Source organism: Otolemur garnettii, unplaced genomic scaffold, assembly GCF_000181295.1.
Source record: "Otolemur garnettii isolate 467f Iridium unplaced genomic scaffold, OtoGar3 scaffold00106, whole genome shotgun sequence".
Taxonomy (NCBI): Eukaryota; Metazoa; Chordata; class Mammalia; order Primates; family Galagidae; genus Otolemur; species Otolemur garnettii.
In genome coordinates, this window is record NW_003852501.1 from 5552961 (window position 1) to 5580173 (window position 27213).

At 41.5% G+C, this 27213-nt stretch overlaps 1 protein-coding gene across 2 annotated transcripts in view; it reads right to left on the reverse strand.

Annotated features, from left to right (window-relative positions):
• ATP8A2 (ATPase phospholipid transporting 8A2) overlaps positions 1-27213 on the reverse strand; it is a 625592-nt gene that overhangs the window by 301172 nt on the left and 297207 nt on the right. For both annotated transcript variants that reach the window (XM_012809508.2, XM_012809509.2), the window contains exon 25: positions 12647-12819. In XM_012809508.2, coding sequence (XP_012664962.1) covers positions 12647-12819 — 173 coding nt within the window. The remainder of the gene's footprint in view (positions 1-12646; positions 12820-27213) is intronic.

The window sequence follows — 27213 nt, forward strand, 5'->3', positions numbered from 1 at the left end:
CTCCCTGGTGTCTGCTCTGACACGCCTGTCACTGTACTTCTTAACCACATGTGGACTCCTCCCCCATACCCCCTCTGACATGCCTGTCACTACACTTCTTAACCGCATGTGGACTCCTCCCTGGTGTCTGCTCTGACACGCCTGTCACTGCACTTCTTAACCACATGTGGACTCCTCCCCCGTGTCCCCTCTGACATGCCTGTCACAGCACTTCTTAACTTCTACCCCGTCATACTGGCCCCAGTGACTTTCTGTCAGTTACTAAAAGGTACCCATTCTGACTCTTTAATAACTATTAATCTGATCACAATCCAATCCATAGAATCCAGAAATGGAACCCACTGTCTTTTGAACACTTACCATAGCCAGAGACTTGGGCTAGCAGTACCCTGGCTGAAGTCCCCATCATTGCTAAACTTAAGGTATTATAAAGGCCTCAGACCTCGTGTACACTAATTTGGCCTTTGTCTTATTTTCCTAACACATGTAAGCTCCACTAGTCCGTACAAAATATTTTCAATTTCTCACCATTATCTCTTAAAAAAAGAAAAAGGCTTTTGGCACAGACTCAAGAGTTCAAGTCCGGGACCTACTCACCAAGAGTAACAGGACCTTGGGGAAGTACCTCCATTTTTCTATGGCTCTGTTCTCTAAACTATAAAATAAGGATCATAAGTTTCCTTTTTGTGGGACAATTATAAGGTGCTCAGAAGCAGGAGATGCCAAGTGTCTACAGAGGGTCTAGACGCAGTGGTAACCTGGTGTCAGCAGCACTGTACCAGCATTGCCTACCCTCCCCCTCATCGTAAAAGATTCAACTTTCATAGCACTTCACGTGGAAAACTGTGTAGTTGTATCTGGACTGGCCTCCCTCCAGGCTGAGCCCTCTTGGCAGGGAGAGGTTGTACCATTTGTGTTTATTCAGTGACCTTAATCAATAGGCACTTTCTCAGTTGGGTCAAAGGGAACAGCCTGGCCAGCCTTGAGAGTTACGCCATTCAACTATAATGAAACCAGGCTGTTTCCAGAAAAAAATTAAAAAATAAGACCAAATAGTTTGTAGAACAAAATAGATCTTACTTAGGTCTGTAAGATGTTTAAAAGTCTTCTCCTTCTTCACAACAGTATCTAAAAGTCATGTGACACTTAACCAAAGAAATCTTTAGCTTTAGACCTTCTGAAGAGCAATGTGAGACAACCAACAATGGAGTTCTACTGGAGAGTCTGGACAGCGGTTTCCAAACGGAGGAAGTACAAATCTGACCATACTAAATCCTACCTTATTTCTTTAACTTCTCTAATAATATTTTAAAACTAAATGAAATGTTGTTCCCAGCCCTTAATGCATTCACTACTTATTATTTCTAAGTAGCTATGGTTACATGTGCATGAATTCATAGACAATTACAGGAATACAGAAATGTTAACCCAGCTCCACGTGCCATGAAAGTAAATTCACATTAGGCAACATTTTCCCCTTAAAAAAAAAAAAAAAGACTTCATTCCTTTCTGTATTAATCTTATAATTGTTCCCATATTAGATCATTTAAAAGTCACATTTTGATAGAAGCATCAAGGTCTGAAAAACCATTTAACTTAAATTGATACTCCCATGCTCATGTATATACAGAAACATTTATTTCCTTACTATTATTTTTGTATTTCAGGAAAAAAATTCAGTTATCTATTCACCCTGATTTTATAAGGAGAAAATAAGAACTTAAGGTTCACTTATCCGTAAATAGGCAAAATATTGCAATATCATAGGACTCCTGACTCCTCGAGCTCTGCTATCTTCAAGCAACACTCATCCATTAAAACAAATGAAAGTAAGGAAAAATGCACGCATGATTGACAGTTTTAACTTGGCACTTGTATATTTGTGAAAGGATTATCTTCAAGCTGGTATATTGACTTTGGTCTTTAATGACTAGTGTTTCCAAGTGGTGAAAGGATGCCACTAGGAATACTTGCTTAGTGGGAGAAAAAAAACGCTTATTCTGTTTTTCTCAGATGACCCAGGTGTCAAGAATTTGGTGGGACGGTGAGGGAATAAAGGGTATCTGTCTGCGTCTCTGTCTGTCTGGCTCTGTCTCACTTGTGGGCCTGTCAGGAACCAAACCACTGGAGACAATGAGCTCTGTAGCTCTGGCAGAGCTCAGTTAGCTAATTAACAAGAAACAACAGAAACCAAATCACTCAGCAGACCCTCTCTGACTCCACCGACCCAGCTATGCTTTGCAGGTGACAAGGATAATGAAGCGTAGACATCACCAATCATAAAACTCCAGCCAAGCCCAGGCTTCCCAAATTTGGCAATGCTCGTCAACTCGGTCGGACCCAGCTCCTGTTGATTATTTGTGGTCCTACACAGGACTGAGTAGAGTAGCAAGAATGCTGGCAAACAGAAGCCTCACTCATTCATTCCCCTTTTGTCAGTCATTTGTTTCCTCTCTAAAGTTAAATTAGTAGGAAACTGAATCCGAGACGTTTCAAGGAGAGAGATGTGCAGTCCTTGTTTGCTAGACCTGGAAGCACCTTGCTACATGTGGTTGTGCTAACTTTGACCCTGTGGCCTCCAGTCCCAGCCAAGGACAGTAAAGTGTCTGCTGTGGAGTACTTCCTGCGGTTTTCAAAGTCATAGGAGGAATACTGGCTGTCAAAATCAGGAAGGGGAGAGAATGGATAGTTTAGGAGATGATAAATGAGGGGAAGTGTCAGATGTATAGACAAGAAAATGGAAAACATAATTTTCTTGGGGACCAATTAACATGAGAACTACTTTGCATACTCTCAATCAGAAAGGTGTCACTGTTGTCAGGACAAGTGGAATTTTTTCCTAATGAAAGTTAACAGGCTACTTTCTTATATTAGTGAAATTTTCAGAACCAAAGAAAAGCAAAAGCACTTTAAGTACAAACACCATCACGAGGCAAGACTCGGAAGCATAAATATTCATGACATAATCTACATGTTAATTAAGCTCCGGTCCTCTTTTTTTTTTTTTCTGATTTGTTTTTCAAGTAGGAAAAATGCCCAATATTATGAGTTTCTACTTCAGAGTTCTGACCACAAGATGACCCCACATCACCTTGTTTCATTTGGCAAGCAGTACTGTCAAAAATGACATGCACCAGTGTATTCATCATTCATGAAAAGGGGAAGAGGGGGGAAAAACACAGGAAAAAAAAAACTTGAAAAATGACATTTCTGTGAGCTCTTCTGGCCCCATGTGTTAAAAGTGGCAGAGTGGATGGACAGGAGATCACACTGACCCTATTTCTGTAATTCTTAGACCACTGTAGAAAGAGGAAAGGGATCCTTTACTTCCACTGTCCAGTGTGTATCTGAACTTCTGCACAGAAACGCCACTGTGAAGATGGTGCATTAGAGGGAACTTCCACCATGTAAATCGCCTTTCAGAACATTCAGGAAAATAGAAAAGTGCGATGCAGTTACAACGTTATAAATAAACTAAAATCTCCTAAGATGGCACCTGTAACTCAGCGGCTAGGGTGCCAGCCACATACACTGAAGCTGGCATGTTCAAACCCAGCCTAGACCTGCCAAACAACCACAGTTACAACAAAAAAATAGCCAGGCGTTGTGGTGGGCGCCTGTAGTCCCAGCTACTTGGGAGGCAGAGGCAACACAATCACTTAAGCCCAAGAGTTTGAGATTGCTGTGAGCTGTGGTGCCACAGCACTCCACTGAGGGTGACATAATGAGACTCTGTCTCAAACAACAACAAAAAAATCTCCTAAGAGACACAATCCCAATTACACAGCATATCATTATAGAGGAAAGCCCACTACTAAATTCCCCAGTAGGTATTCCCAACATACTGTGCTGCTGTGAGTGCCATGTCTATTCATTTAGATTGTTCATAGCAGACTTTTTATAGAAGAGCTTCCTGTATTCTCAATCTTATACTAAATATTTGTTTGCAATTTTATCAAATGTACTAGATTGCTCCCACTGAATTATTTTATCAGTTCAAGATATAAGCAACAAAGTTGATAAGTTATTTTTTTATTAAGTCATAAACACATAAATCATGTATACATTAATGCATTTATGGGGTACTGTGTGCTGATTTCACATACAATTTGGAATGCTTACATTGAACTAGTTAATATATCCCTCCCCTCATTTACTTAATTATTGTGTTAAGACATTTATACTCCATGTTTGATCTAATAAGGTTATTTTTTTCTATCTCTTATCTGAAAGAGTTAGATATAAATAGTGGATAATATATAACTTACAGTTGGAGGGGAACTGAAACATCAGAAATCCTTAAAAGTCATAAGTTGATCTTATGTACACTTACTAGTATATATTTTTTGCTATAGTAAGTTTTTGTTTTGTTTTTTAAAATAGGGCCTTGCTCTGTCATCCTAGGCTGGATTGCAGTGGTGAGATCACAACTCCCTGTAATCTCAACCCTCTAGGCTCAAGGAGTCCTTCTGCCTCAGCTTTCCATGTACCTAGGACTGTATACAGGTGCATGTCACCATGCCCAGCTAATTTTTCTTATTTTTTAAGAGACAGGGTCTTGCTATTTTGCCCAGGCTGGTCTCAAACTCCTGGCCTCAAGCAATCCTCCTGAGTGGGCCTCCCAAAGTGCTGGGATTACACATGTGAGCTGCCAGGCTGGGTCTGCAGTATTTAAGATGAAAATTGTCCTTCTTTTATAAACATGTCATCATCAAAATCAGCTTTGATCCCAAAATGCTGAGTGAAATTATTTTTTTCTAAGCTAAAAATGATTGGGTAGAGATGCTTCTCTTTTTCTACCTTGGATCAATCCTCTAAAGTCTGCTTACATTTTGGTCTCTACAATGGTTCAAATGAGCTACTTTGAATATACGACAAAATTATAATCAATCTTATTTTTCCTCTGGAGAAATAACAGTAAACTCTATGGGGGGAACACATTTTTACACTTTTGGCTTTTAGAAATTATTTATATTCAAGATGATGCTAAAGAGGAACCATTCCCCCTGAGCAAGCTCATCCTTAACAGAGGAACCGGAAAGCCAGGTAGGATTTCCATAGATTGCTACAATCATTCAAATAACAGCATTCATTTTATAGCAAAATGGAAAAAAAACAACCTGTCGGAAAGCAAATTCTACCTTAATTGCATGTAATCAACAAAAGGGCAAATATATGCTAAGCCATAATTCAAACAACCCAAGGATAGGCTTATAACCTTGACAAGTTAATAATGCTCGCTGGAATAGAACCTCAAAGTACGAAGCTGGCTCGTAACTAAACATTCAGGGTGCTAAGAAGTCACATCATGAGTGAAACTAAGGAGAGTCTTATTTTTTCAAGTGTATGATTGGATCTCTACCAATATACAGGCCAACCCAAACACAATTGGTGGTATAATTCTAATTACTATGTCTGAACTCTGTTTTGACGTGATTCTGTGTGTAGCTCACAGGCTGAAAGATACCACACAGAAAACGCATAACACTCCTCTTCCCTATTATCCATCATACCTCATCAACAGAGAAAGCTAAACTAGGGAAGAGACTAAATTAGAAGCGCCTGTTCTTTTCCACACTAAGGAGTCTAAAGTTCAGCCAGATGTGTCGGTTTTTGGATGCAGACTGAGTGAGCTACGTGACTAAGAGTCCAGAACAAAGAATGACCCAGCTTTGGGAAGGAAGCCCTGGCAGGATGTGAAAATGCTGGGCAGTGTTGCTCAGAAGGGCAGTCTGACTTTTTTGTTTGTTTTCTGTTCATATGGATCCTGTCACAAAATAATCTCCTAACTGCTCCCCTTTCTCACTGAGGCTAAACTGGGGTTCAGAGTCCAGCCTATGGTTACTAACACAGGCAAACACATTTGTCCCGGTAGGGACTAAGCTGCTGACCATCTTCCTATGACTCTAAGTCAGGCGTCCTCAAACTATAGCCTGCGGGGCACATGCGGCCCGCCGAGGACATTTATCTGGCCTGCCGGGTGTTTTTGCTGCTGCTGCCTGTCCTGCTTAGCAGCTGATTCATCCCAGAGCCCGCAATCTGGTCCTCCAATGGTCTGAGGGACAGTGAACTGGCTCCCTGTTTAAAAACTTTGAGGACCCCTGCTCTAAGTCAAACAGCTTCAGTTTCATGAGTGAAAGGTGCAAACCCTTTTGCAAATTTTGTACATTGTTTGCCATTGAATCCATTATCATTTAATGGAAATCATAAAGTATCATTGCAATGACTTAGCTATAAAAAAATCATCCTTATAATGCTCTTCATAATAGCAAAAAAACATTGTTAATCTGAATAGCCATTAACTGGGAATAGGTTAAACTAATTATTGCACGTTCATAAAACAGGACACTCTTAAACTTTTACAAAGTTTTTACATTACTATTTACAGTAATATAAAGCCATTTATAACCTTTTTTTACTTGACATTTTGTGAATATAACTCTTCTTTCCATTGAAAGCATTGTCAGAGAACGAGATCTAGGTTTATACTCCAGTTGTCAACAGTAATAATCTTTAGTCAGTGGGATTGGGAACGGCATTTTCTTTCTTGGTTATCTATATTTTCTAATTTTTTATAAGAAATATAAATCACTCAGAGAAATAAACTCCCCAATTTTTTAAAACATTCAGTGTACCCACCCTGCCTCTTTGTCTTTATTTCTATGGCATCACAGTAGGTTCGTACATGTTTATCTTTGAATCTATCCTGGAAGACAGAAGTCTAAACACATCCAAGAAAATGAATGATGCCTTCTGAAACCCCTAATGTGTACATCCAGTGGAAATTCCTGCTCGGATGCTTTCCCTCCACTCCATCTCTCGCCCAGAGATGTGAAGCCATAAATCACATCCACTAATGAGACAGTGCTCTGGGGTTCCCAGCACCACTCTGAGTTTGCAGGGGACTATGGTGGGGCCATTAACCTGCTTTCTCACTCGGGGGACGATGCTGATTCTTTCATGACTCTTTTCCTGATGAGACACAGTTACTTTTCTCCCTGAATGTTCACAAGAGGTCGCAGTCTGCTCCCACCCCTGCGTGGTCTGTGCTACAGAATGTACCTCCATTTTAACAAAAATAAAAATCTTAAAAAGGAAAAATGAGACAGGGGAAAGAGAACTCTTTTTTTTTTCTTGAGCATACTGAAATTGGTTTCCTATGTGACTTTCATTCCTTTGAAGAACGATAAATCCTGTAAGACTTCATGCTGGATAGGTCTAACCATATTCCACAGTTTGAAAAATATGTCAAAATATGTTAAAAGAAAAAAAGTTTTGTGCAAAATTGTGAGTATTATCAGTAAACATGTGACAATTAACTGACCCTGCCAACTGTGTGACTTAACAGCATAGGCCCTGACAAAATTCAGGTCTAGGTTAAAACATTAACTCTTCTATCCCTAGCTGAGACCATGAGGAAGACAATGTATGTTTTCTGATGCCTGTATTTCCTCATTTATAAAAAACAGAATACTGATCAAGGAGTAACAAATTTAGAAATCATTATTTCCGATCTCAGTTTAATAATGCGCTTATTACCAGGTTTCATCTCTGTAAAGGTCCCTTACATATAAAATCATGCCCACCGAAGTTATCAAAAGGCTCTGGCAACTGAGCAGAGAGTGGTTTCACGCACCAGGACAGAAGCTCAGCAGACGAGAGGTACAGTGTAGACAGGGACACGGTGACTGACTCTGTTTACATATTTTTTTGTCAAAGACATCCAAAGAATGTTGGCATAAAAAAGTCCTAGACGCAGAACTAAGGGTCTGAAAAGAGGGGCCATGGGGGGCCATGCAGGATTAGCAGATTAGGGACACTGACACTGTCAATATTCAGTCTCATTAGAGTGGAGTTCATAAAATTCCCAGAGTTTTAATCCCATTGCTCTAGGGGAGGGCTCAGGAATCAGAATGTTTTTGATTGCTTTCTTTCTTTCTTTCTTTTTTTTTTTTTTTTAGACGGAGCCTCAAGCTATCCCCCTGGGTTGAGTGCCATGGCATCACAGCTCACAGCAACCTCCAACTCCTGGGCTCAAGCGAGTCTCCTGCCTCAGCCTCCCAAGTAGCCGGGACCACAGGCGCCCACAGCGCCTGGCCATTTTTTGGTTGCAGCCATCATTGTTGTTTGGCGGGCCCGGGCTGGGGATTCGAACCTGCCACCTTAGGTGTATGTGGCTGGCACCTTAGCTGCTTGAGCCACAGGTGCCGAGCCTGTTTGCTTTCTTTCAACCAACGTTTCATTCATATGAATGCAACTTTCATTCAAACATTTCATTTTCCTTATTCAACAAACATTTCATTTAATAGATGAATTGTTTCATTCGTTTGTCTATACTCTTCTATTGAGGTAAAATTCACATAACATAAAACTCACCATTTTCATGCATAAAAATTCAGTGGCATTTAGTTTGGTAACAATATTGTACAGCTATCACCTGAATCCAGTCTCAAAACATTTCATCTTCCTCAAAAGGAGATTCTATACCCACTAAGCAATCATTTCCCATTCTTCCTCCCACAAGCCCAGTGGAAACCACGACTGGGCTCTGGCTCTAGAGATCTGCCTGTCCTCACTATTTCACTGGCATGGAATCATAACACACAGCCTTGTGTGACTGGCTTCCTTCACTCAGTGTGTCTTCAAGGTTCCCCTGTATTGTCATGTGTCACTACCTTCTTTCTTTTCATGAAGGAATAATATTCCATTGTATAGATACACCTTATTGTGCTTATTCAGTCATGAATTGGTGGACATCTGGGTTATTTCCTATCTCTGGCTGCTGTGAACAGGCATGTACAAGCATTTGTTTGAGTTTTTTATTATTTTGGGTATATACATACGAGTGAATTGCTGGGTCACATAGAACTTCATGTTTAGCTTTGTAAGGAAAATCTTTTCTTAAAAGTTCTTCAGATAATCCAGTGTGAAGCTGGTGTTGAGAGTCACAGTTATATAAGATGGAAGAGGCCCTGGGAACAGAGGGAAGGCGCTTGGGGAGAAGACACAGAAGTCACAGGGCCAGAGGCAACACCTCGGGAAAGCACCAGTTCAGAGGAGCCAGAAAAGGAACCCGTGAAGGAGACATAACCAGGGAGGAGGGAGAGGTGTCAGATGGAGAAGAGAACCCTTCAAGGGTAGACCGACTGTACCAAGTGCTGAAAGGAACTGCAAAGCAAGAGAGGAACAAAATGGGCTTGCTGCACATGGCCAGATAGAGACTTGGATACTCCAGCTTCACTAGCAGCCTGACTTCCAGAACTGGGGCAAATACCATAACCTACTCTGTTATTCACCCCCGTCAAAGACTGTGTTTATCTATCTGCCCATAACAGCTAGGCATCTACAACACAAATAACAAGCCCACAACAAAAATCTCCTTGGACGCATGGGTTTAGATGTGAACAAACAATCTATTATACCTACAACATCCCTGGCATACTCAGAACACTGGAGTATTAACTGGTAAGGGTTCTGACTACCATGTGACCTCCTCGGGACTTGAACTACATGGAAAACATTTGGGCACAGCAATGCATAATTAGCAAAACTGTCTGATTCGAACTTTAGCAAAATATTTAATAAATTTCTGCATTTCTCCCCTTTTCACTGCCTAAAATATTGTTTTAGTTTAAAGGTATTTATCTCTTTTATAAAATATTCACCAATCTCTGAATCAATATTAATAAGAGAATGCCTAATGATTTCATTTAAGAAGTTGCTTACTGAAAAAAATTACTTTCCTTTACTATTAGAGAAAACTCTCACAGCTATTATGTTTTAAAGATGAAAAGTGAGAATTAAGGTCAACTTTATGTTTGAAGTTACATATTCAATTTTGATGGAGTTTAAATTTTCAATGAATAGTAAGTACATCTGAAACATGTGAGTGATTTCTTCTTTTCTTCCCTTTTCTAAGTATGTGTTGATTATTTTTTTTTTAAATCTTGAGTATGAGATCAGCCAAGAAATGTCTCCTAGAGCAGGAAAGTACTGCACTATCCTAGATTGCTTTTTTCAATTAATGCTTCCATTTTCTAGACTGTAACAGTATTTAATTTGAAATTTCCTCTTTCTATGCCAATTCCAGTTTGAACTCCTCCCTGCGAAGGCTTTAGGCACACAGCCTACGGAACACACAAAGCACCATGAAAGCAGCCAAGGAAAGAAGGGAAGAAAGGTTTTCTTTTTTTTTTAGTATCAAGCACCTGGCAAGGAAAGAGCTTGTTCCTGTAAAACCTTGCAGGCATTCCCGGCCCTCCCCCGAGACTCCAAATGGATTCATTTTGATTTCCCTTTCAAAAACCATACAAGGTTTCAGTGTGTTTGCTTTGAGTTACAGTTTACCAGACTTTTCCACATTTCCTCATGCTGTTTTTCGTGCTCTTATTTGTCTCTGTCCACTAACAGGTCAGGGGATGGCCCCTTGGCCAACGTGACATTTGGCAGGCAGAGGTGACCTACTCCCAACTCTGGGTGAAACAGTACCAACAGCCAGTGCTGAGGATTTCATAAAATCAAGTACCCACCCACTGAGCAACTTTACAACATAGACACAAAGAGAAAATTATGAAAAAAGAAATCTGCCTCCCATTCTCTCTACCCTTCTCTTTATTTTCATGTCCCTAATCTAAAATGCTCAAATGCCATCCAGCAAAGTAAACATAGGGTCTACTTCCTTAAAAAGGCAAGCTCTTTAGATATGACACCAAAAACACAAAAAGAAGAAAAGATGGACTTCATCAAAATTAAAACCTTCTTGTGCTGCAAACAGCACCATTCTAGAAAGTGAACGGGCAACCTACAGAATGAGAAAAATCATTTGTCTAAGGAGCTATCGTATCCAGAGTAAATAAAGGACCCCTACTGCTCAATAATAAAAAGACAAATAATCTAATTTCAAAATAAGCAAAGGATTTGAATAGTTTGTTCTCCACCGAATATATACAAATGGCCAATAAGCTCAACGTCGGCTAATGAAAACCACAATGGGATGTCACGTTACCTCCACTAGGATAACTAACTATAAAGACAAGAACTGAAACATCACATTGCTGATGGAAACCTAAAAGGGAATTAGTCTGATAGTTCCTCAAAAGGCTAGATAGAGTTGCTGCACGACTCTGCTACTCTACTCCTAGGTACACACCCCTGAGAGGTGCACTAAGTCCACAAACAAGCTCCTCTGTCAGTCTTTATAGCAGCATCATACGTAATGGTCACAACCCAGGTGTTGACACACGGTAAGCGGATGAACCCCCTGCAGTATATCCACACAATGGAGTATTAGTCCCCATGAAAAGAATGAAATACTGACACGTGCAACAATGGGAATGGGCCCTGGAAACAAGCTAAGTGAAACAAGTCAGAAAAAGCACATCATATCTATGATTCCATTCATATGAAAATGGGTCAAATGGACAAATCCACACAGGTAAGTCCATTAGTGGTTATTTAGTGGAGGCAGGAGGTGGAAGAGGACAGGGGTTAAATAAGAAAGGATATTGGGGTTTCTTTCGGGGGTGATGAAAATATATTCTGAAACTGGTGACGGTTATACAACTCTGAATATACTAAACACCTGTGAATTGCTTCAGATAGGTAAACTGTATGGTATGTGAATTCTAGCACAATAAAGCTGTTTGGAAAAAAAAAGAGGGAAAACCCACTATAAAACAAGAAGATGGTATTTCCTTTCTAGGCAATGACCTTTCTGGTCATTGTTCACTGTCCCAGGTCCCTCATAGCTGCACCAGGTTTCCAGACAGGAGTTCTCATTTGTCCTTTCCAACACAGTCCAATTTGTTCCTCAACCCCATGGTCTTCGAACATCCTGTGACCACAGGCACAAAACCAGCACACCTCTCTGATAATACAGAGGCTCCCCCAGGAAGCTTCTCTGATACTGAGGCTCCCCCAGGCAGCCTCTCTAATACCAAGACACCCCCCCCAGGCAGCTTCTCTCATACTGAGGCACCCCCAGGCAGCCTCTCCGGCTCTCCCTGGCCTTTGGTGAACACTCATCTTTCTAGTAGTTTATTTTCTTTTCAATTCTGTTTGACTTTCAACTCTCTAGCAGAGAGGGACCTCTGTATAGCTAGCAGTCCAGGGAATGTAACAGTGCCCCTCCAATGCCCGCCCTCCTGCAAAGAAAAGCCCCAGAGTCATGAAGAACCAACAAAGACTTCTGGTCAGATCTTAACGCAAAAATTGTTATCAGATGAACTTGACCAAAGCTCCTTGGTAACTGAAAAGAAATACCCGCTGAACATCAGAAAAGAGGCATCAAAGCCCCACAAGTCTTGGCAGTTGAGCTCAGACATGTGTAGAACCAAGGAACCCAACAGGAAGGGCCCTGGTAACTTTCCAAACCAACTTGAGGCAGCATTTTTCAAATTTATCTCCCATTGTGAATATGACTGGAAAACCTGGTTCTTACTCCTTTTATCTCCTCAGAAAACAAAACTAAAATGTAAAAACCAGTAACTCGCCTTCTGGGAAATCCGTGAACCAACAGTTAAGATAAATTTCTATGTTCGTGTTTCCTTTTTTTGGATATAAAACTTTAGGCCTAGAAGTCCCATCACGGATTTCTTTCATAGAGACACATGAGAATATGAATTATGCGCAGCCCGTAGGGCCCTACCTGCAGCAGATGACTGCTTTACAGGAGAGCGCCAAGTCGAGGAAGCTCCTCCGGACTTCGAAGGACAGCGCGTACTTCAGCGTGTGGCCATCGATGATGAGGGCCACGTCGTTTTCCTTGCCCAACAGATTTCCAAGGTCAGTGCAGTGCTGAGTAATGGCTGCCCTTGTAGCCTGAAACAAGAGTGGGGGGACATCGCATTTTTGTGAGTTTAATAATATATCAAAAACAAACTAACAATTCAAAAGGGAGTTCCTTGAAATGAGAACACTCCCATTCTAACGTAAAATATACAAACACAATTCAACTTGGCGCAGTTACAGGTAAAAATTTCACTGGAATGCTGTCCAGGTCTGTTTCTTGGGTGAGAGCATCCTCAGAATGGGGTTCATTCAGTGTTCACGACGACCCCTTCCTTACACGACATACACATTATTCTTGGTGCCCCTAGAATAGGAAACTCCATACAAATAAGTGTTCTTGTCAGGAACACACAGCTTTGCTGGAACCTGAGTGGCAAACGATAACATTTCTCAGTTCGCACAAGATAATATTTAGAGCAACCAGAAGGTATCAAGGGATACAAAAACAAAAGAGAAGTTCATTTCTCTTCCTGCTGAGATCATCAGACTAAACCATTCTCTTTGTGTCTTATGGTCAGGATAAAAAAATTAGCTGATCATTCTCACATATTATAGAAAATATGTCATCAAGTTAAACTGCCAAGGGTATATGGCACACCTTCTAACTGCAGGACACAACTACAACAGGGACTTCACCTAACAAACACAAACATTGTAACCGAATCATTTGTAGCCTCATATTAATCTGAAACTTTAAAATAAAGTTAAACTGCCAAAAGCTACTAAAACACTACTACCAGCCTTAAAAGCACCTTGGTATGATATCTATTATCACATGAAATTAAAGCATAGAACCACCCTTAAGATTAAAGAAAACAATATCCTGAGCTTCCAAGTGAATTTATGACAACAAAATAGGAGATCTGACTCAAATATAAGAATGCGAATTTTGGCCCAATTAAAAAAAAAAATCTGGTTTAAGTTAACCAGGAAATAAAGAAGTCTGCTGAAATTATTCTGCTGAATGCCAGTCCTTTAGTTATTAAGTTACATTTATATGGAATTTATCATATAACATAAATTATAGTCTTATATATATTTAGTGAACAGGAATCTTCTGCCATGAGTTAAATTGAGGGTAAGCTACTATCACAAAGTGAGAAAGTTTCCACTGTCTTAATGTCCAGTTTTCATTCTCAAAAGCAACTTTTGACAATATAAGAAAGACTTATGGAAGAAAGATACAGTCCAGAGCCCTACACTGTGGTCAGACAGCCCAGGGTCTACTACCAACTCTTCACCTTTTACCTTTGGGACCTTGGGCAAGACACTTAACCTCTTTCAGTGTCACACGTAGAGCTGAGAACACTTCATAGCAGTTTCTTATGAATAAAGGAGCTAATCAATACTAACTGCTGAGCCCTGGGCTTGGCACATAGTAAACACTCAATAAAACCCATTCCTCTTCCCCAGACGTCATGTGAAGAATTTCCTGTATCAAGGAAAATACACATTTCTTCTACTTCAGGCAGTGACAATGCCTTTGTTGTCACTGCAGTACAGAGACATCTTGCCTTGAGGCAAATCACAGACAACTGCATTTTTCACAAATGGAAGGTGTGTGGCGACCCTGTGTCAAGCAAATCTATCAGCATTATATTTCCAATGCAATGTGCTCACTTTGTGTCTGTTTCCCACTGTGGTCATCTGCACAGTATTTCATACTTTTGCTTTATTATTATATCTGTTACTATGAGCTGTCATCAGTGTCTCTGCTGTTACTATTCTAACAGTTTGGGGGCACCACAAACCACACCCATTTAAGGCAACTAACTTAATTTCTGTAAATGCTGGGTGTGTTCTGACTGCTGCACGGATCAAGCGTTCCCATCTCTCTCCCACTCTTCAGCCTATTCACAACAATATTGAAATCAGGCCAATTAACTACCCTATAATGGTGTCTAAGTATTCAAGTGAAAGGAAGAGCTGCATATCTTTCACTTTCAATCAAAAGATAGAATGACTAAGTTTAATACGGAAGGCATGCCCAAAGCTGAGATGGGCCAAAAGCTACGACTCTCGCACCAAATACTCAGCCAGGTTGGAAATGTGAAGGAAACGTTCACAAATGAAAATGAAAGTGCTACTCTAGTGAACACACAAATGCTAAGAAAGTGAAACATCCTTACTGCTGACACTGAGAAAGTTCTAGTGGTCTGGATAGACCATCCCTTAAGCAAAAACCTAATCCAGGGTGAGGCTCTAACTCCTTTCAATTCTCTGAAGGCTGAGAGAGGTATGGAAGCTGCAGAAGAAAAGTCTGAAGTTAGCAGAGGATGGTTCATGAGGTTTAAGGAAAGAAGCTGTCTCCATAACATAAAAGTGCAACGAGAAGTAGCAAGAAGTTATCCAGAAGATGTAGCTGAGAACCTCAATGAAGGTGACTATACTGCATTTTCAGAGTGGACAAGAAAGTCTTCTGCTGGAAGAAGAGGCCAGCTGGAACTTTCCTACCTGGAGAGGAGAAGACAACACCTGGCTTCAAAGCTTCATAGGACAGGCTGGTTCTCTTTTTAGGGGCTCATGCAGCTGGCGGCTTGAAGTTGAACACAGTGCTCAATGCTCACTGACCATTCTGAAGTGCTAGGGCCCTTAAGAGTTATGCTGAGTCTGTGTTGCCTGTGCTCTAGAAATTGGACAGCAATGCCTCAGTGATAGCACTGTCTGTTTAGAGCATGGTTCACTGAATAATTTAAGCCTACTCTTGAGACCTCCTGCTCAGAAAAAAAAAGGGTTTCTTTCAAAATATTAATGTTCACTGAAAATTCACCTGGTCACGCAATAGCTCTGATGGAGATGAAAATGTATGCAGAGATTAATACTGTTTTCATGTCTGGTAACACAACAACCATTCTATAGCCCCTGGATCTAGGAGATGTTTCAATCTTCAAGTCTTATTATTTAAGAAATATATTCCATAAGGTTACACCTGCCACAGATAGTGATTCCTCTTACGGATCTATGCAAAGTAAATTGAAAACCTTTTGGAAAGGATTCACCATTCTATACAACATTAAGAATATTCATTAAGGTCCAGGTACAGTGGCTAACACTGTAATCCTAGGACTCTGAGAGGCCAAGGTGGGTAGATTGCTTGAGCTCACAAGTTCGAGACCAGCCTAAGCAAAATTGAGACCCCATATCTACTAAAAATAGAAAATCTGAGGCAAGAGGATTGCTTGAGCAATCCCGAGATGGAGGTTGCTGCGAGCTATGACACCCTGGCACTCTACCCAAGGAGACAGCTTGAGACTATCTCAAAAATAAAAACAAACAAAAAAGAATATTCATTAATTACTGAGAGGATGTCAAAATACCAATGTTAATACATTAATAGTAGTTGGAAGAAGTTGACTCCAGTCCTCCTTGATTACTTTAAGGGGTTCCAGACTTGAGCAGGGGAAGTAACTGCAGAGGTGGTGGAAACAGCAAGAGGACTAGACTCAGAAGCGGAGCTAAAGATGTGACTGAATTGTTAGAATGGCATGAGAAAATATCAACAGACAAGGAGTTGCTTCTTATGGCTAAATAAAGAAAGTGTTTTTCTGCTTCTGTTTTTTCTGAGACAGGGTTTCATTCTGTCACCCAGGCTAGTAGACTATAGTGGCATGACTATAGCTTGCTGCAGCCTCCAAACTCCTGAGCTCAGCAGATCCTCCTTCCTCAGCTTCCCAAGTAGCAAGGACTAAAAATGTACATCACCAGCCCCAGCTAATTTTTAAATTTTTGTAGAGACAAAGAGGTCTAGCTATGTTGTCCAGACTGTCGTCAAAGATTACCTGGGCTCCAGTGATCTTCCTGCCTCAGCCTTCCAAAGTTCTGGGATTCCAGGCATGAACCACTGAACCCAGTAAGAAGACATTCTTTTGAGATGACATCTACTCTTGGTGAGGATGTTCTAAACACTGCTGAGATGACAGCAAAGGATTTAGGATATTATATAAACTTAGCTGATCAAACAACACCAGGGATTGAGAGGATTAACTTCAACTCTAAAAGAAGTTCTACGGTGGGTAAAATTCTATCAAACAGCATCGCATGCAACAGAGAAATCCTTCATGAAAGGAAAAGTCAGTTGATGTGGCCAACTTCACTGTTGCCTTATTTTAAGAAACAGCCACATATATCCCAAACTTCAGCAACCACCACCCACAACATCAAGGCAAGACCCTCCATCAGAAAAAGATCAAAACTTGAAGGCTCAGATTATCATTACCATTTTTTAGCAACAACATATTTTTAACTTAAGGTATGTATATTCCTTTGTTAGTATGGAAATACAATTTTCATACATGGGTCATTACGAAAGTTTTGAGATGTGCAAAAATCAAGAAACATAAAATCCACACAGGCACAGACAGATGAAGCCCTCCCAGCAATACCGACAAGTCAAATAAGCTGAAACTCGCATGAGTGAGGCAGAAAGAACACTGCTGCTGACTGCATTTCTTAGAAGTAAAATACAGGACAATATAAAACTCTTGTTTCCATGCCTGTAATCCTAGCACTTGGGGAGCCCAAGGCATGTGGATTGCCTGAGTTCATGAGTTTGAGACCAGCCTGAGCCAGAGTGAGACTTCTCTTAAAAATAGCTGGGTGTTGTGGCGGGTGCCTGGAGTCCCAGCTACTGGGGAGGCTGAGGCAAGAGAATCACTTGAGCCCAAGAGTTTGAAGTTCCTATGAGCCGTGATGCCATGGCACTCTATCTAGGGTGACAAAGTGAGACTCTGTCTCAAAAACAGCAAAAACCAAAAACAAAACTCTGTCTCATAACTTCCATAGTGACCCTCGTATGTACTGGGAAATGAACAAAACAGTGTGGCTGGCTTTAACGCAACATGCACTTTACTATGTTGGTCTGGAACCGAATCCTCAGCACCTCTGAGGAATGCCTGCAATACATAAATGACTAACAAAGATATAAATCCTTTTTATTGTTAGTTATATAATTCTGGATCTCAAACAAGCATCCTGAAAACATCTGTGCTTACCTTATGTATAAAAACAGTATGTCCTTTAGAATCTGAGGAGAAAGAAGAAAATTCCTCCCACTTAGGGAAATCCCAGCTTGGCAGCCTGGGCATGTTCATTAGGGAACTCAGACAGGTCTGAGCAATTCTGGAGGGCATGCCTGCCAGGGCCTGATGCACACAGGGCAGGAAGCACTGCACCAAAGGAGGCAAGGTGCACACACTGGGTCTGGGGACTGCAGTAAAGGCCTGTCTATCCCGGTTGTCTTTTATGCCCATGAGCCTCTCCCATGGATTTATTCCTGGAGCTAATGAGAAAAAGGGTAGAAATAAACTCCCTGAAATGTGGAGACTGCTACCTTGGCTTCTTCATAAAGAGGGCACAGCACAAACAGAAGTATATAGAGATTCATTAGGGAGTACTTCCTCTACGAAGGGTTATTTCTGGAACATCCATGGGACAGACTGCACACGGAGGGCCCTTCTTCCTCAGCACGGGGAGGAGTGGGAAGGTACCCGGGAAGTGGCTGATGACCATCCAGTTCGTGAGGCTCTGAGGCATGAACAGGGAGGCAGTCACGAGAACAAGCCCAGGGCCTGGGAAGAAGAGCCGCAGAAAAGTGGTCACAAAAACCAATGTTTCAGAGACATGCAAAATCCCACTCCTCTGCCCTCACATAGTATAGAAGGAGGACCTGAAAGGAAACTGGAGTCCTAGTGGCAACAGGGCAGGGGGCACAGAGGAAGGTGCCTGAGAGCCTCTCACTAAGTCACAGCCTGCTGTGGCCTGGCAAAGAGGGGTCAAACCAAGCTGGAGTATTTTCAGGTTGAACCATGAAAGGTGCTATTTGAAGCCCCTCAAAATTCCTATGTTGAAACCATAACCCCCAGTGTGATATTTGGAGATGGAGCCTTTGGGAGGTGATTAGGTCATGAAGGTAGAGCCCCCATGATGGGATTAGCCCCCTCCTAAGAGACCAGAGGGCTTGCTCCTTGGCCCCCCACTGCCACACTAAGACACAGCAAGAAGACAGATAGCCATCTGCAAAGACTGCCCACACCCGATGCTGGATCTCCTGACACCTTCATCTTGACTTCCCAGTCTTTACAACCACAAGGAATAAACTTCTGCTGTGTAAGCCACCCAGTGTATGGTACTTTTATATCGCAGCCCGGGCAGAGACAGAAGGAACGGCAGGAGTCCACTGGGGATGCAGCTCCATCCTTGTCATCACAGATACTCAGATGAAAGGAGGTGGTGTGGGACCACGGCAACAAGGGCCACAAAGCCAGCGTGAAGGCAATGTCTGCTGGCATGTCCGCCCTCTGGAATAAGCCTTCTAATACAACATACAGACACTGCACAGCACGGGACAACGCACTGAGGGGGGGCAGGATAGGCCTGTGGGAGACGGGCTGCGTGTAGAAGCAAATGACACCCCCAAACCTTCCCATGTGCAAAGAGAGCACCAAACATTAGTAAGTCATGTGACAGCAATGACAGGAATTTCTTACTTAGAGTCCATCCATCAGGTATTAATCTCACACCCTGGCAAAGAGTACACTATGCTAATAACGTTCTCCAGCAAAGATGGGTTCCATCGAGCAGGTTCATGCCTTAAACCTATGACAACCAACCAAACAAGATGCCAAGATACGGTCACTGGCATGCCTTCTGTGCCCCATGGTGACAGAAAATAATACCAAGGACATCTCTGTATTGTTTACCCTCCTAAATCTTATGCCACAATCAGGCCAACAAATACACAAAATCAAGGATAAAATAATAAAAATCTAATTTTCTCCTTATGGGCAGCTTCTAGACATTCACCACCATTTTACCGTGGCCTGCTCTGGTTCAGTGCTGTGCTGGGTTGGAATTACACTCAACTGGAAATGTGATATGGGTAATATGCTTTGCCGAAATCTTATCATTTTAGCCCACAGGAGGTGCTCAATAACGTGTCGAACTAAAAACAAAAACTGAGGTGTCTAAGTTTTGATGCTGGTTGTTCCAATACAACATCTCTAAGAAATTATTTACAGGTCTTTGGGGCGTCTCTTTGACCTCTGTGTGGACTATTCAGCCTTGCTGGCACATTCTGCCCTACATTTTCCTTAAAAATGGCGGCTTCTCAATGCTCCTTTCTTCCTCACCCTTGGCCTTTTTGCCTCCAACTCCTTTTCCCTCTTGACCCATTTTCCACCTGCTTCCTCCCTTCACCTGCTCAGATTCATACACTGGTCTTTGAGGTGAAAAACCTCTCCTCCCACCAATATCTCTTCAGTGCCATCCTTCTAACTCCACCTGTAACTTGCCTCCAACCTCTACTTTCTGGTTTTAATTCCTACGCTCGGCATGCCCACTCAGCAATAACCTCTGATCAAACCCAGATGAGCTGGGTTCACTACACACGTGTGGTGGAATATAGGCCCCTTCTGCGCAGTTCTCAAGCAAGCCGATCGAAGGTATTACCATAGCCAACAGTTCCTTATTCTCCAATGGACTATGATTCAAGAGTCTATTTGTAAGGTAGTTATTGAGCACTTAGAATACATTTTCCCAGAGGAACGATGTTACAAATTACGGCTGGATCCCAGGGCCCGTTAATGCCATTTAGCCTAGTTGCTAAAATTTATACTGCAGTCTCTTATTTTAATAAAAAACTAATTACTGAAAGTTACAATGGACTTAGCTGTTATGAGGGGCACTGGGAATTAGGGCCGTAGGTTTCATTCCCAGAAAGATAAGAAACATTCCAAAATCCCTAATTAGAATTTTTCTTTTAAACATTAATATTAAACCGTATATTTCCAACTTTCCATGCTATGTTCTCTACTTTTGTTTTCCTTAACCATTAAAAATACACATAATTTAACGTCAAAGTGAGCAACTGCAGTGACAACTGTGCCTTTAGCAAAGTCAACCTTTTTCCCCAGCTATGCTCTATTGTGAACCAGGCATTTTTTTTCTTTTTTTTTTTTTTTTTAGCAAGGTGAGCACTTGCCTTTGTGTTTCCAGTATTTCAAATAAAATCATATAAATGCCATAGACAGGGCCATCCTGTAATTTCAGGAGAAGGTTGTACATCTGCTCATTTGCAGAGAATCCTCAGAATCTCATCTGATGGGCCCTGAAGTCAGGGGAGGCACAGACCCGGTCAACATAGGAGGATCCAAAAGGCAGTTGCACTGTTAATCACTTTGGATTTAATAAGCAAACCAGGAGAAATGAACATTTCTGGAACCTAGATGCATTTCTACCAGGTTGCAGATGACAAGAACCTTTCTTCAAAATTAAACGGCTTCAGCGACATTGAAATCTGTCGGGGCAGGAGCCCTCCTCCTCGGTGCCTCAGTAGTGCCATAGGGATTTCTTAGATGCCACAGTAGCAGCAGCTGCCTCAGCCTTCACTTTGAAGTTCTGCAAATTCCAAGGGGTTCAGAGCTGACCATGCTGAAAGTGGATGGTTCAAATTTCATTAGCAGCACTTCAACCATACCATGCCCAACCTCTGAGTTGGAGGGCAGACTCCCTTCTCCTGGATTAACCTTGAACTAGGGAGTATCTAATGAAAATGCTCCATTGCTAGCCTGCAGTTTAATGCTTTTACTTCCACTCCCTCAACCTGTTTTGCTTGTGCCTTGCCGGCTGCTGTCTTTCCTCTTCCAGCCTTCAGGTCACTGTGTTGCCCGGCTTCTCTCGCCTGTGCAGAGGCAGTCACCATTTTCCTGCCACTTCTGTTCTCTTTCTACTGTCGTGTTCATTTCCAATATAATCACCCCACTTGCTTTACAGCACTGATACTCTTCAGTGCATCTACCTTTACTGAACTTAAGGGGTGTAAAAGTTGGTAAAATTTAAAGCACAGATAGAACAAACCAATTATGGGCTAACGAAGGCTGCCAGGGCTGAAAGGTTAACCCAGGAGAAGGGAGTCTGCTCTCCAACTCAGAGGCTGGGCAAGGTTTGGTTGAAGTGCTGCTAATGAAACTTGAAGCCACTACCCAAGGCCTCTATTGGCCGCTGCTGGTGGCAGGCAAGCTGACACCTTTTTGCTCTAGATGTGGTTTTGCTCCAATCTAGGAATGTCCCCCAATTTAAAGTTCATAAGTAGGTAAGAGGAATCTCTGCTAAATGTGTAATGTTTCAAGGTCTTCCTATGATAGCAAAAATATACTAATAATTTCAAGGAAGAGAAAATGATATCTCCCAGGCACGAAGCAGACATTTTCAGTAAATATCTGCCCTCTTGCCTGCAGCACCCAGGTGCCTAGCTGGCACCCTCAGGTGATCCTTCTACCACCTAATCCCCATCCTGTGTTTCTCTACACTGGCCTCCCAGTGTTTCGATTTCTGAGAAAAAAAAAAAAATTCTTCTGTTCTCAGAGTAAGCCAACCCAATGGATCGAATTCACACTAGAATATGAACTTCCACAGAAGGACTTTTTTGCTGTTCGTTAGTAGAAAGCTGATCCATTTTAAGTATGATTTAAATGAGTTTTTCCAAAGGTATACAGCAGTGATTTTCAACCGGTGTGCTGCAGTATACTCTGGTATGGCATGAGAGGAATCTTAGGTGTGCTGCGTAAATTTGAAAAGATCATTAATTAAATTATTTTCGAAATATGTTCGAAGCACAGGAAATACCTTCCTTTTTTCACTCCTTTTTTATTTTTTGATCAACATTTAAGTGTGCCGCGGAAGTTTAACTATAGGTTCGAGTACACCGTGAGATAAAAAAGGTTGAAAACCAGGTGTCTGCAGTCATGTAACCCGCACAACCGTCAAGATAAAGAACATCTCCATCATCCTCCCACCCCGTTCCCTCCTACTACTCTACAAACAGTCCACACTCTCACCCCCAGCCCCTGCCAAACATCCATCTACTGCTGTCACTAGGCTTTGCCTCATCTAGCATGTCATAGAAATGGAGTCACAGTTATAGTCTTTTCTGTCTGGTCTATTCACTTAACCTAATGCTTTGAGATTCATCTGATATAAATGCCCCTAGCACGACTTTATTTCTGTTTTTTGTCAAGTGTATCCCAATGTGTGAATATACCAAAATGTGTTTATCCATTCTACCCATTATGGTACATTTAAGTTGTTTCCAGCCTGGGAATATTATGATCGATTCTACTGTGAATATGTGTGACTAGCCTTTCTATGGACACATGTTTTATTTCTTTTGGGTAGAAATCCAGTATTGGAGTTGTTACCCAGTCACAGCATACATGCAGATACATACAGACGGAGTATGTGTTTAACTATGCAGAAACTGCAAGGGGCTTTATGACTGCGGGGTCCCACCAGTTGGGGGGGGGGGCTGTGCAGCTAGCCCTCAGGCTCACCAGTGCTTGTGTGCTCAGGCGTTTTAATTTCAGCTTCCCAGTGGCTGTGCGGTATTACATTTAGTGGTTTTAGTCTGTAGTTCCCAGATGACCGCTAGTTTTGAACATCTTTTCATGTTTAGTGAATGAAATGAATTCCTGTTTGCTGGAATTTCAAGAGATGTAACTTAGTAAAGTGGGATCATTCATGTGGCATGCCGGTGACATTTCTGTGAAGCATAGTAACAACTGTGCATGTAGCTGACCCTACAAACCTCTGCAGGGTGGCTGGGATATCCTATTTTCTTCTTCTTATTTTTAATCTCAAATATGTAAAAATTCACGTTTTCCTGAAAAGGCATCCCAGGCACTGTGAGAGGAGAGATTCGGGAAGTGAGCTCCGTAAGCAATAACAGCCGTGGCTGTTAATGAGCAAGTATTATTTATAAGAAAGAAACTATTTATTCACTCAGGCCTCAGAGCCAAAGTTTCAAAACGATCAATCACCACTATTTATTGAAAGAAAATTTGACTAACAGTTATGACAGGGCTCAAATCATTGAGGTTTAAAAAATCCTGAAAATATGTACTTTTTTTCCACTTCTCGAAGGATATTAAATAGCAGACCTAATATACTTAATTTATTTTCTTCCCCCAAACGAGATTTTTATTTGAGTGCCAGGAATCCCCTTATATGCTAGACAAATATAGTTTTAAATAGCTGTGTATAAGTGAGATCTTAAAAATAATTAATATGGTCTAAGAAGCACCTACTATTTGAACCTCAACTGTGGATTCTTTCTGTAATTTTTAAAAACATGGAGTTCTTCTTAGAGTAGGCAAACTTTTTCTAAAAGAAAATTATTTCAAAGTGTGGTCCGCCTACAAGTAAAATGTGAAATCCACATTTGTAAAACATTTCTCAGCTCTGTATAAAATGACCTCCCTAATTCCATGGAACAGTTGCCTGTAACACATTTGCCCAGACTGGATCTCTGGAAGTCAACTGTATTCTTAAGGAACACACTGAATCCCTGACACACTCAACGTCATCATATTAAGAATAATTTTACTATGAACACAATAACCTTTTTTTCATTAATTTCTTGAAATTTTAAGATTAAAAATTTTAACTTTACCATATCAATGGTATAGCCAAAGCACTTACTATTTCTAAAGTCTCTTTGATTCTTGGAAGAATTATGAAGTGCCCAAACTAAACACAAAGGGGATTATATTAAGAACAAAACTATTATGGAAATTAATTTCTAGATAACTGAAGTTAGCAAAGTGTTTTTAATGAACCATGTGGTTAAGTATGTCAGTTAAACTTCAGCAAAAGAAGACAAAGCACTCATTGATCTCATTAAGATCTACATTTGACTCACAGTGACCAATGTGAATGTCTGTTATGTCATCATAAGCAGCATGTCATAAGCAATGCAATCGTTATAATTAAAACTACTTATTTGCTGTATGATAAAACTAGTTTCTTAAAAGACATACTCAATTTTTTTGAACAAACCATGCAGATGTCATGTAAGAAAATGAAGATAATAATCTCAACTTAATTGTTTAATTCTCTGACCTGTAGGGGACCTAAACTTTTTACTTTAATAATTCACAGATACAGCCACTGTACTTACTACTTCTAAAGTCTCCTTGACGTTCAGAAAAATTGCAATATGCCCAGGCTATATTTAAGTATGTGCAAACAGCAAATGAAAACATTAAAAAAAAAAATTTCTGAAAGAGAAATAGTGGAGGGGAGATTATAAAAAGAAAATATTCCAAACGTATGTGTAACTGCTACAGGCTGTGCAAATAGGCTGCAGCCTTGCAAAGAAAACGAAAACTTGACCATGGGCTCATATTTGGCACCTCCTAAAGCAAAGGCACAGGACAGGAAGGGCTGCGGCCGCCCCCCACAGGCTCTGAGGCCACAGCTGAGCCCATGTGGGCCGGTTACTGGAAGGTGCCTGCCAACGGGACCTCCTCCACGTTCTTGAGCCAGCAGGGACTGAGGGGTACAGAGAGTTATGTGAAAGAATGAACAGCTGTATACAAATCCTCTGCTATATTAGGAAAGTATTTTGTGCTTACGTGGGACTCTGTTACCACATTTAAAATTGAAAATACTTTCTAAATTAAAATCTCTAGTTAGTAAAAGCAGTGACATACTCTATTAGGTACAAACTTTAAAAATAAATAAGCCACCACCAACACATTAATGGATTAATAAAATGTGGTATATGCATAACATGGAGTATTATTCAACCATAAAAAAATGGTGATCTCTTATCTTTTGTGACAACCTGGATGGAACTGGAGACCAGTCTTCTAAGTGAAACATCACAAGAATGGAGAAAGAAACATCACATGCACCCAATACCAAATTGAAACTAGTCGATCAGTATTTAAGCACACATCTGGAAGTAAATCTCACCAAAAATCAAGCAGGGACTGGGTAAGTTCACATCTAATGGGTACAGTGCACACTCTCTGGGTGAGGGGCACACTTGCACCTTTGACTCCATTTGTACAAAGTATGTAAACAAAATGTGTCTACCCCCTAATATTATAAAATTTTTAAAAATCATGATAAAATAAACCACACTCTGGGAGGCTGAGGCGGGTGGATTACTTGAGCTAAGGAGTTCGAGACCAGCCTGAACAAAAGTGAGACCCCCCTACTAAAAACAGAAAAACTGAGGCAAGAGGATCACTTAAGCACAAGAGTTGAAGGTTCCTGAGAGCTATGATGCCATGGCACTCTACCCAGGAGACAGCTTGAGACTCTGTCTCAAAAAAAAATAACAAAAATAAAGTCAACAAACCAAATAAGTAAGCAAAAAAAAAAAAAAACCCAGACAACACCCCATTGTTACTGGAGGCCTCCACAGCAAGGACATTATGAGCAGGAAGTCTCATCGCCCCTGACACATGTACCTGGCTAGGGGGCTCCCTCAGCTGTGCAGACCCATGGCCAACATGGGGAGGTGGGGCAAGCAATGGGGCAGGCTAGAGCTCTCCTCACCAATCTTTAGGCCTCACAGCTAGTAGGGAGACAGATGCTTACAGTAAAGTAAAGAGCAAGAAAAAAATCCTAAAATTAACCTTTAACTAATTGGGGCCTATCATGTGCACAAGATTCTAGAGGCTACAAAGTCCCAAAGAGAAAGAGTAACACAAAGTCACAAAATAGCCAAAGATCACCACAGGTCTGGCACATGCAGGCAGCACGTATCTAAGCCCTGCAAGGCAGGAGAGCCACAGGCTCGCGTCAGGAGGGTACCGGAGGGTGGGGAGCCCGGCAGGCCATAAGGAGGTACTTGGACTTCATTCCAGAGCCTACAGAGAGCCAGCAAAGGCTTTAGGTATAAAAATGCCATACTCAAAGTTTTGTTTGTGGATGATCAGCCCCTGGCAGTGTGAAGACAGACCAGAATATGACCCAGACTGGTTAAGGAGGCTGGACATGCTGAGAGGCTAATCTGTGTTAACAAAGAAGATCAAGAAACATATTTACAAAAAGACTAAACAGTGCTTGATGAGTGGTCAGAGAGCCAGAAAAGAAATTTGGGTGCACAGTCAGCACATAGCCAAGGAGATAAAGCAAGCCCAGCACCCCAGGCCCCGGGCCTCCCAGGGTGACAGTCACTCAGTCCCTCAGACCATTATTACGCTCCCATTAAAGTCAGTAAATTCTAACTGAACATCCGGCAGCTGCCCCTTGTTCTCTGTGGATCATATAACCTTTCAATCAATGTTGGCTGAAGAATGGGAAAAGGAACCATTTGGATCGTTTCCTTACCACTCCCCCTGGGTAAAAAAAGCAAACAAACAACTCACACAGCAAACAGCAGGTGCTGAAAAAACGCTTGCCACCTCTTGTCTGGGGACTCTTCGCTGCTTCCTGACTCCTGGCCCTGGGCAGAACCCTGCACTCCTGCCCGCTGTGAGCCACGAGCAATCCCCTGCTCAGATATTCCCTCCTGCGTGTGTGCCGTGAAAATGGGCTTCTATGAAAAATTTGAAAAGTTTTTGAGACATTAGCTTGATGGGCCAGTCACACATTCAATAAGTAGTTATAGAACACTGACGGGGGACGCCAAACTGC